The sequence below is a fragment of the Staurois parvus genome, unplaced genomic scaffold, assembly GCF_062004578.1.
Source record: "Staurois parvus isolate SC_StPar_1 unplaced genomic scaffold, SC_StPar_1.0 ptg003240l, whole genome shotgun sequence".
Taxonomy (NCBI): Eukaryota; Metazoa; Chordata; class Amphibia; order Anura; family Ranidae; genus Staurois; species Staurois parvus.
In genome coordinates this window covers 75,638-87,131 of record NW_028321036.1, presented here as the reverse complement: position 1 = coordinate 87,131, position 11,494 = coordinate 75,638, and the positions used below count along the sequence as shown (strand labels likewise).

The 11,494-nt window shown below is 55.3% G+C and overlaps 1 protein-coding gene across 1 annotated transcript in view; it reads left to right on the top strand.

The window, feature by feature from the left end:
- Positions 1-523: 523 nt before the first annotated feature.
- SYMPK (symplekin scaffold protein) overlaps positions 524-11,494 on the top strand; it is a gene marked incomplete at its 5' end in the record, with an annotated part of 47,746 nt that continues 36,775 nt past the window's right edge. Inside the window, 3 exon segments of the mRNA XM_089667393.1 lie at positions 524-766; positions 5,523-5,617; positions 5,619-5,663. Of these exon segments, the coding sequence (XP_089523519.1) occupies positions 524-766; positions 5,523-5,617; positions 5,619-5,663 (383 nt within the window).

The window sequence follows — 11,494 nt, the reverse complement described above, 5'->3', positions numbered from 1 at the left end:
TCCTCGCTCTTCTCCTCCCTCTCTGCGTGTCGCGCCCTCTGCCGTGTCCGTCCGCTCTTCTCCCTCTCTGCCGTGTCCGTCCGCTCTTCTCCTCCCTGTCTGCCGTGTCCGTCCGCTCTTCTCCTCCCTCTCTGCCGTGTCCGTCCGCTCTTCTCCTCCCTCTCTGCCGTGTCCGTCCGCTCTTCTCCTCCCTCTCTGCCGTGTCCGTCCGCTCTTCTCCTCCCTCTCTGCCGTGTCCGTCCGCTCTTCTCCTCCCTCTCTGCCGTGTCCGTCCGCTCTTCTCCTCCCTCTCTGCCGTGTCCGTCCGCTCTTCTCCCTCTCTGCCGTGTCCGTCCGCTCTTCTCCTCCCTCTCTGTCGTGTCCGTCCGCTCTTCTCCCTCTCTGTCGTGTCCGTCCGCTCTTCTCCCTCTCTGCCGTGTCCGTCCGCTCTCTCCTCCCTCTCTGCCGTGTCCGTCCGCTCTTCTCCTCCCTCTGTCATGTCCGTCCACTCCTTCCTTCCTCTGACTAAGCTCTCTCTATGCAGCCAACCTGCCGCCAACTCTGGCCAAGTCTCAGGTCAGTAGTGTCAGGAAGAACCTGAAGCTGCAGCTGCTGAGCGTTCTGCGACATCCTTCGTCATGTGATTACCAGGGGCCAATTAGCACCCTTCTGCTGGACCTGGGGACCAACCAAGCCGAGATCACCCGTCATTTACCGCCCCCCCGGGACCTCGGCCGCAAGAGGACCAGAGAGGCTGGGGAGGGGAGCCAGAAGAAAAGCCGAACTGGTGAGGGATGTTGGGTGGACTTGTATGTACAGGACATGGGGGCCAAGAAAGGCTAGAACCTCCCTCTACATACTCCATGTCCGGTATTAATACCTAGAACCTCCCTCTACATACTCCATGTCCGGTATTAATACCTAGAACCTCCCTCTACATACTCCATGTCCGGTATTAATACCTAGAACCTCCCTCTACATACTCCATGTCCGGTATTAATACCTAGAACCTCCCTCTACATACTCCATGTCCGGTATTAATACCTAGAACCTCCCTCTACATACTCCATGTCCGGTATTAATACCTAGAACCTCCCTCTACATACTCCATGTCCGGTATTAATACCTAGAACCTCCCTCTACATACTCCATGTCCGGTATTAATACCTAGAACCTCCCTCTACATACTCCATGTCCGGTATTAATACCTAGAACCTCCCTCTACATACTCCATGTCCGGTATTAATACCTAGAACCTCCCTCTACATACTCCATGTCCGGTATTAATACCTAGAACCTCCCTCTACATACTCCATGTCCGGTATTAATACCTAGAACCTCCCTCTACATACTCCATGTCCGGTATTAATACCCTAGAACCTCCCTCTACATACTCCATGTCCGGTATTAATACCTAGACCCTCCCTCTACATACTCCATGTCCGGTATTAATTACCTAGAACCTCCCTCTACATACTCCATGTCCGGTATTAATACCTAGAACCTCCCTCTACATACTCCATGTCCGGTATTAATACCTAGAACCTCCCTCTACATACTCCATGTCCGGTATTAATACCTAGAACCTCCCTCTACATACTCCATGTCCGGTATTAATACCTAGAACCTCCCTCTACATACTCCATGTCCGGTATTAATACCTAGAACCTCCCTCTACATACCTCTACATACTCCATGTCCGGTATTAATATCTAGAACCTCCCGCTCTACATACTCCATGTCTGGTATTAATATCTAGAGCCTCCTGCTCTGCATACTCCATGTCCGGGGTGGAGGACACTGAGTGGAGGCCAGTGGAGGGATTGGCAGAGGGGGGTGGGGGACACTGAATGGAGGCCAGTGGAGGGATTGGCAGAGGGGGGTGGAGGACACTGAGTGGAGGCCAGTGGAGGGATTGGCAGAGGGGGGTGGAGGACACTGAATGGAGGCCAGTGGTGGGATTGGCAGAGGGGGGTGGAGGACACTGAATGGAAACCAGTGGAGGGATTGGCAGAGGGGGGTGGAGGACACTGAATGGAGGCCAGTGGAGGGATTGGCAGAGGGGGGTGGAGGACACTGAATGGAGGTCAGTGGAGGACACTGAATGGAGGCCAGTGGAGGGATTAGCAGAGGGGGGTGGAGGACACTGAATGGAGGCCAGTGGAGGGATTGGCAGAGGGGGGTGGAGGACACTGAGTGGAGGCCAGTGGAGGAATTGGCAGAGGGGGGTGGAGGACACTGAATGGAGGCCAGTGGAGGGATTGGCAGAGGGGGTGGAGGACACTGAATGGAGGCCAGTGGAGGGATTGGCAGAGGGGGTGGAGGACACTGAATGGAGGCCAGTGGAGGGATTGGCAGAGGGGGGTGGAGGACACTGAGTGGAGGCCAGTGGAGGGATTGGCAGAGGGGGGTGGAGGACACTGAGTGGAGGCCAGTGGAGGGATTGGCAGAGGGGGGTGGAGGACACTGAATGGAGGCCAGTGGAGGGATTGGCAGAGGGGGGTGGAGGACACTGAGTGGAGGCCAGTGGAGGGATTGGCAGAGGGGGGTGGAGGACACTGAATGGAGGCTAGTGGAGGGATTGGCAGAGGGGGGTGGAGGCCAGTGGAGGGATTGGCAGAGAGGGGTGGAGGACACTGAATGGAGGCCAGTGGAGGTATTGGCAGAGGGGGGTGGAGGACACTGAATGGAGGCCAGTGGAGGGATTGGCAGAGGGGAGTGGAGGCCAGTGGAGGGATTGGTAGAGGGGGGTGGAGGACACTGAATAGAGGCCAGCGGAGGGATTGGTAGAGGGGGGTGGAGGACACTGAATAGAGGCCAGCGGAGGGATTGGTAGAGGGGGTGGAGCCAGTGGAGGGATTGGCAGAGGGGGGTGGAGCCAGTGGAGGGATTGGCAGAGGGGGGTGGAGCCAGTGGAGGGATTGGCAGAGGGGGGTGGAGCCAGTGGAGGGATTGGCAGAGGGGGTGGAGGATTCCCCGGGGATTCCACACAAAGGGAAGAGGAGACTTCTCATACAAGTCCATGGTGCAGCCGGCACGAGCGGGGGAGGGGTGTTGGGGGAACATATTCTGTGAAGCACCGCCTGTGGACAGTTGTAGGTACTGCAGTCGGAGTGCACAGACGTGTACAATTGTAAATCTTGACGTGTTTGGTATCTATGTACTCGACACGACGGCCGTGTTTTAGGCTTTGTGTTTGCGCAGTGAATCCATTTGCGGTACAGATACGGGAAGAGGAGCGCAGACGCCACTCACTCCTTTCAGAAGATCACGTTTGGGGCTGGGAGTCGTTTTCTGGGAAAAATGCAGATTTTTTTAGTGAGGTCAGAATTGCTCCGGGGCGGTAATCCCGAAATCTGGAAGTGGAATCTCATTGAGTGTGAAAGGATTGGACCTCCCTGCCATGGTGACCCCCCCCCCATTGGGGGAAATGGGGTCCTCTCCACCGCAGAACCGTGGTGACTGCACTCCGCCACATTACTGTCTCCCCTCCCCCCACTGGGGCAGGAAATACTCACCATAGGGGGTGAGCAGCTCCTTTGAGGGGGGGCCATTGGCACTTTCGGGGGGAGGGGTGTTGCAGTCAGCATACGGGGGGGGGCCATCGGCACTCGGGGGGAGGGGTGTTGCAGTCAGTATGCTTGGGGGGGGGAGATCAGCCCTCTCGGGGGGAGGGGTGTTGCAGTCAGTATACTGGGGGGGGGGGGGGAGATCAGCCCTCTCGGGGGGAGGGGTGTTGCAGTCAGTATACTGGGGGGTGGGGAGGAGATCAGCCCTCTCGGGGGGAGGGGTGTTGCAGTCAGTATACTGGGGGGGGGGGGGAGGGGTGTTGCAGTCAGTATACTGGGGGGGGGGGGAGGGGTGTTGCAGTCAGCATACTGGGGGGGGGGGAGGGGGTTGCAGTCAGTATACTGGGGGGGGGGGGAGGGGTGTTGCAGTCAGTATACTGGGGGGGGGGGAGATCAGCCCTCTCGGGGGGAGGGGTGTTGCAGTCAGTATACTGGGGGGGGGGAGGGGTGTTGCAGTCAGTATACTGGGGGGGGGGGGGGAGATCAGCCCTCTCGGGGAGGGTGTTGCAGTCAGTATGCTGGGGGGGGGGAGATCAGCCCTCTCGGGGGGAGGGGTGTTGCAGTCAGTATGCTGGGGGGGGGGAGATCAGCCCTCTCGGGGGGAGGGGTGTTGCAGTCAGTATACTGGGGGGGGGAGGAGATCAGCCCTCTCGGGGGGAGGGGTGTTGCAGTCAGTATACTGGGGGGGGGGAGGGGTGTTGCAGTCAGCATACTGGGGGGGGGGGGAGGGGTGTTGCAGTCAGTATACTGGGGGGGGGAGGGGTGTTGCAGTCAGTATGCTGGGGGGGGGGAGATCAGCCCTCTCGGGGGGAGGGGTGTTGCAGTCAGTATGCTGGGGGGGGGAGGAGATCAGCCCTCTCGGGGGGAGGGGTGTTGCAGTCAGCATACTGGGGGGGGGGAGGGGTGTTGCAGTCAGCATACTGGGGGGGGGGGGCGGTCGGTCCCTCCCATCGGCACTCGGGGGGAGGGGTGTTGCAGTCAGTATGCTTGGGGGGGGGAGATCAGCCCTCTCGGGGGGAGGGGGTGTTGCAGTCAGTATACTGGGGGGGGGGGGGAGATCAGCCCTCTCGGGGGGAGGGGTGTTGCAGTCAGTATACTGGGGGGGGGGAGGAGATCAGCCCTCTCGGGGGGAGGGGTGTTGCAGTCAGTATACTGGGGGGGGGGGGGGAGGGGTGTTGCAGTCAGTATACTGGGGGGGGGGGGAGGGGTGTTGCAGTCAGCATACTGGGGGGGGGGGGAGGGGTGTTGCAGTCAGTATACTGGGGGGGGGGGAGGGGTGTTGCAGTCAGTATACTGGGGGGGGGGAGATCAGCCCTCTCGGGGGGAGGGGTGTTGCAGTCAGTATACTGGGGGGGGGGGGGAGGGGTGTTGCAGTCAGTATACTGGGGGGGGGGGGAGGGGTGTTGCAGTCAGTATACTGGGGGGGGGGAGGGGTGTTGCAGTCAGTATACTGGGGGGGGGGGGGGGGGAGATCAGCCCTCTCGGGGGGAGGGGTGTTGCAGTCAGTATGCTGGGGGGGGGGAGATCAGCCCTCTCGGGGGGAGGGGTGTTGCAGTCAGTATGCTGGGGGGGGGGAGATCAGCCCTCTCGGGGGGAGGGGTGTTGCAGTCAGTATACTGGGGGGGGGAGGAGATCAGCCCTCTCGGGGGGAGGGGTGTTGCAGTCAGTATACTGGGGGGGGGGAGGGGTGTTGCAGTCAGCATACTGGGGGGGGGGAGGGGTGTTGCAGTCAGTATACTGGGGGGGGGGAGGGGTGTTGCAGTCAGTATGCTGGGGGGGGGAGATCAGCCCTCTCGGGGGGAGGGGTGTTGCAGTCAGTATGCTGGGGGGGGGAGGAGATCAGCCCTCTCGGGGGGAGGGGTGTTGCAGTCAGCATACTGGGGGGGGGGGAGGGGTGTTGCAGTCAGCATACTGGGGGGGGGGGCGGTCGGTCCCTCCCCCTGTATTTCTCATGACTCTAGATCTTCCCTGCAGACGCTCCTCTGGCCGATGATGACGATGAGAAGGACACATTGCCGCTTCCTCCACCTCCGGCTCCCAGCACCTTGTCTGCTACAGACGTCACGGCCCGACTTCCTGAACCCGCTGCTGACTCCAGAGAGCGTGGCCAATCTGGTAGGTGTGTGTGGGGGCGGGGTCACGGCCCAATGTGGCATAGCGCCCCCTGAGGGCTGGGAGAGGAACTGTCATGGAATGTTCACATGCCGAGCCCCCAGGAATTCTGCATTCCGTAACTGAAAGATTGTCCCCACCTACATTGATAGCCCTGGAGGCGGGTACAAAAATCTCTACCACCCCCCCCCCCCCCCCTTCCTTTTTGTTTTCTAAACCATTGAAAGTCATCCAGCTGCTGTGGAATGTTCCTAAAACAGTAAAAGTTGGAGTGATTCTTGATTTTTGGCTTCACTTCCTGACCTCTCGTAATGTGAGGAACACAGCATGTGCACCAACCCTTCCCAATTGTTTCTGCTAATCAATCATGGCGACCACCGATTACCGGAAGAAACGAGAGAGAGCAGCCAAATAAATGAGATTGTCTCTCCGGCCCTGACAAGCTACATAATGACCCCGGGTGGCCCAGTGTCTTATGGTGACCCCGGGTGGCCCAGTGTCTTATGGTGACCCCGGGTGGCCCAGTGTCTTATGGTGACCCCGGGTGGCCCAGTGTCTTATGGTGACCCCGGGTGGCCCAGTGTCTTATGGTGACCCCGGGTGGCCCAGTGTCTTGCGTGACCCCGGGTGGCCCAGTGTCTTGCGGTGACCCCGGGTGGCCCAGTGTCTTGCGGTGACCCCGGGTGGCCCAGTGTCTTGCGGTGACCCCGGGTGGCCCAGTGTCTTGCGGTGACCCCGGGTGGCCCAGTGTCTTGCGGTGACCCCGGGTGGCCCAGTGTCTTGCGGTGACCCCGGGTGGCCCAGTGTCTTGCGGTGACCCCGGGTGGCCCAGTGTCTTGCGGTGACCCCGGGTGGCCCAGTGTCTTGCGGTGACCCCGGGTGGCCCAGTGTCTTGCGGTGACCCCGGGTGGCCCAGTGTCTTGCGGTGACCCCGGGTGGCCCAGTGTCTTGCGGTGACCCCGGGTGGCCCAGTGTCTTGCGGTGACCCCGGGTGGCCCAGTGTCTTGCGGTGACCCCGGGTGGCCCAGTGTCTTGCGGTGACCCCGGGTGGCCCAGTGTCTTGCGGTGACCCCGGGTGGCCCAGTGTCTTGCGGTGACCCCGGGTGGCCCAGTGTCTTGCGGTGACCCCGGGTGGCCCAGTGTCTTGCGGTGACCCCGGGTGGCCCAGTGTCTTGCGGTGACCCCGGGTGGCCCAGTGTCTTGCGGTGACCCCGGGTGGCCCAGTGTCTTGCGGTGACCCCGGGTGGCCCCAGTGTCTTGCGGTGGCCCAGTGTCTTACGAGGACACACCCTAGGACGTCTGCCTGTCCTCAGGTCACTTGTTGATCCTCGGCTCAGCCAATCGATATATATCCGGCACACACAGCTGTATGGTGAAGGCTTTTCCCTTTTTCTCGGCTGAAGTTGAAGTGAGTCCCCTCTGAGGGGCTCTTCGGTGTTCTTTGTTAGAATCTCGTTTCCCCTCCTCCATATCTGGTTAATCCGGAGTGATCTCTGATTGGCTTCTCAATGTATTTTTATTGGCCAAGAAGTCCGCTCCACCCCAGACTGGTGACCATGGTAGAGATTGTTCATGAATCTGGAAGTCTGTATGAGAAATAGAAGAGAACTCAAACAGTCGCAAGACCGTTGTGCCCCAAAACAGGTAAATAGTTGTCAGAGATGCTTTAGTTTGTTAAAGGGTAGCTCCAGCCAAAACTTTGATGGACACGACCCCTAGGAACCTCTCCATAGCCCTTCCCCCACTTCATGATCGTGTCTGAAGATGATCATTTTTCTTTCAGTCCTTCATTACACCCTCACTATCTTCTGGGGTCAGAATAGAACCAGTATATCCGGACCAGCCTAACCTTTGGGGGCCATTCCTGGACCCCATGCTGTGGGGACTGCCGGTAATGCTGCTCAGGGTGAGGACCGGATCCTACGTTGACGCTCACTTTGCCACTTGGTGCAGTGCATTGTCAGTTGCAGGGTGCTATACAGGTCCAGGGCTGTCGTCCATCAATTTGCAGCATAGATCCTGAAGACCCCATTCAGGGTTCAGCTCCCCATAATAGGTGAAGCCTGGACCTGAACCACAGTCCAGCGTCATGGACAGGTAAGTCAGGGTCATCCTGTATCTCTGACCATTTGTGTATAAACGGGGATATGTTTGAAAGGTTGATGACCAGCCTGAGGTGATGCCCAGCCTGAGGTGATGCCCAGCCTGAGGTGATGCCCAGCCTGAGGTGATGCCCAGCCTGAGGTGATGCCCAGCCTGAGGTGATGCCCAGGCGTTGCATGCCACCTCCATCTACAGCCCTTCTAAGGTCCTACAGTGTTTCCTTCCACCATGATGATTCGTCTACACCACGTTGCCATGTACTCCTACCGGACTCCTTACCCTATACTCTTCACCCTCTTCTGTGAGTACCCCACAGGGGATTTCCTGCACTGGTAGCTATGGCGGAGACCAGACCAAGGGAGCCAATGCAGAGTCGGAGGTGAACACTCCAAGTGACAATTTGTCCCTTGCACCGGAGCAGGAGCCGGTATGAACACTGGTCATCCGACTCTGCCTCTATCTCAGGCAGGCAGCCTATTTGGCAGGCAGAATTTTCTTCTTCTGTCACATTTCCTCTGACAGATGATTGCCTTAATACAGAGAAAAGGAGAAGCGCAAACATCAACACAGACCTTTCCTATCACAGATCCTCACGTTAGGCATTGAATGTCCAGGCACATCAGTAATAGGGAAGGTCTACTGAAGTGGTATGTTCAGAAGCTGCCGTTCCTCATGAACATACAGGCCAAACGCTGGAGGATGTTTTGGAGCCGGCGTCTGTCAGCCCCGCTGTCCACCCAGGAACCCAGAGAGACCCGAACGGCACAAGGAGAGCCGGTGTTAGTGCTGCACGTAGGGCGCAGCAAGCAGGCTGCTGGTTGGAGTTGGTAGCCCTTGTGGTTGGAGGGAGCTTCAGGTGACTGCCGCTGAACAGGGAGATATTCACACCAGCCGGTACAGAGTGATGCCAGGCGTTACTCTGTTACCATGACAATGCATTTTGGGGGGGTGTCCTCTTTTTTCAAGTTAAGAGAAACAAAAAGGATATTGAAGAAATATTAGGGGAGGATATGGAAGTTTTTTTCTCCCTCACGTATATTGCAGAGGGAGATTCATACAACATGCTTACTAACATTGAAAAGCTCATTGACTTGGTCCACTAAAGCCTTGGCATTGTGCGAGATGACTCGCCACGCCCCTTTGGGTACAAAGAGACCCACAAACATTCCCTATTCATCAACAGATAGAATGTCCAGTCTGATGACTGGGTCACTCCTGAAAAAATGTTCACTCCTCCCAAAATCTTTACTGAGCTCTGTCCAGTAGATAGAGAGCCCACAAAGAAGTGGGCTTTTCCCGTGGTTGATCGTCTAATCTCTGTCCTAAACAATCCTCTCATTTGTACCTATTGAAGACACTCCTTCTATCAAAGATTCTGCAGATTGAAGAAGGTTAGAGATGCTCCTAAAAGGATTCTTTAATCCTGCAGGCCCAGCCCTGTAACCTGCACTTGCTGCAATTTCTGTATGTCAAACAGCTTTCTGAGCTAGGGTGAAGAACAACAAACATGACCCTGTATTTCAGGATTGTGCTGTCACACAGTAATTACAACATATGCCTTCTGCTCTACTTTTCTGTGTAGATGCCCTTGAACAGCCTTTCTCAACTTTAATATGGAGGAACCCTTAAATATTGGTCTGCTTTCAGGGAACACCCATAGCTCACTGTACATTAGTGTGATGTGAAGGAGAAGAATGTTCCCTTCATTTGGGTTCAGTGGGAATAATCCTCCTGTTACAGATAGATAAAAAGATCATTAGTTCAGTGGTAACTTCTCTGAGTAGCTGAAATTTCTCAATGCTCAAGGAACCTCTGGAAACCTTTGGAGGAACCCTACGGTTTCATAGAACACAGGTTGAGAAAGGCTGCCCTAGAACATGTCATGCAATGAATATCCAGAATGGCTCTAATCTCCATTCACATGCGAAGAAGCTATCCCTAAAACTTGAGCAGCTGACGTTGCCTGGAAAAGGCATGCCACATGTATGTCTATCCAAGGAAGGCATCTGATCAGTGAGGCACAAAAGAGGTAATCGGTGGGAAGATATTAGTTCACAGCGGATGATTCCAAAACCACCTTCAGAAGCCCTAACTTTTCAAAATCCGAGTACCTGTTCGCTCTAACCAGGCTTCAACTTTAAAACTTAAGTCCTTCGTTTTGGCCCAGGACTTGACCTTCCAGGGCTTCCCCAAAGCCCTCTTCACAATGAAGGGTTTTCCCCACTTAGAGTAAGGGGACATCTGTTAAATTGCTTCTCTTTGGGTCACAGAAGTCCCTGACCTGTGGGTTCAGTTGGTTTTGAAAGGATACAAAACCGAGTCCAAAACTCTACCACCTCACAGCTTTCTTTTTTCAAATCAACCAAAAACTGCCCGAGAACAGATTTGCAGAATGCCCTGAACCACCTCTTGTCTCAGGGAATGGTTGTGCCAGTACCACCACAAGACAGGTTCAGAGTTTTCTACTGAAATCTGTTCACTGTACAAAAGCCTAAGAGGGGTATTTACCCTGTTATGGATTTAAAATCCCTCATCAGTTTCCTTCACTTTCCAAAATGTCAAAGTAATTGCCTCTCTGAGACAAGGGGGATACATGGAATCTGTGGACATCCAAGATGCCTATCTACATGTTTTCTTTAACCCACCCCATCAGCAGTTTCTGCACTTCGCATTGGCACACAACCACTTCCAGTTTGTGGCACTGTCCTTTGGTCTATCCTCTGCTCCTTAGTATTCACAAAGGTCTTAGCACCTCTGCTTGCCTTGCTCAGAACTCAGGGCATCCAAGTCACAAGGTATCTAGTCAACCTTCTTCTGAAGGACTCCTCTCTGTCGCAAACGTGCGCAACACACAGTGAAGGACGCAGACTCCATTTTAAGAGTATCCATTTCTCCCTTATTCTCCTTCCCCCTCCCTTCCTGAGGGGCCCAGTGACATGTGGCCAGTATGTGTGTGAGTTAGGAATGTCACAGGAGAGTCATAGGAGCTGTAAAAGCCCCCAAGAGAGTTGGAGTGTCTCTGTCCACAGAACCTGCCAATTGTAACACCTCCTAAGAGATAAGGCAAGCTTTCTCAGGAGTTGAAAGAGATTCCAACCTCATAAAACCTAACTCTGTGTAGGTGACAGAATCAGATAACTTCTGGTAAATCCATTTTTCTCCTATGTCTCATATCTTGGGATATGAGAGACGTACATAAAAACCGGACACCTCGTCAGATGGCCAATGAGCAGACGAACAGTTTGATGGGTCACTCGCCTTGTCTCGGACACTCGGGGAAGCAGAAACCTAGATCTCATGAACCGTGCAGTATATCATTTCATAATTCATATCTAATTCTCAGACTTGTTGGCATAATAATCTACCTGCTGGTGGACTGTCACTTGTGCAGATGAAAAGTTATAGGCAAATATGAGTTATGGGAGATTTTTGCTCTAGTTGAGGCATCCACCCATACCTCCACTCCCTAAGTAGAGATTGGCCCTTGACTGCAGAGCCACCCCCCTGCTGGGGACTTTAAAACAGGCTGTCAGGCCTTAGAGGAAAGAAGTTGAAGACGTCTCCCATTTTAACATCAATACCACCTGGGGAGACCCGTGCCCTTTCGCTCTGAAACTTGGATCTGCTAACCCAGTACTTTGGCAAGTACCTTAACCCTTTCATCTCTCTCTGATATCTCTTTGCTATGGTTCTTTGTGTGTGTGTGTGTGTGTGTGTATATATATATATAT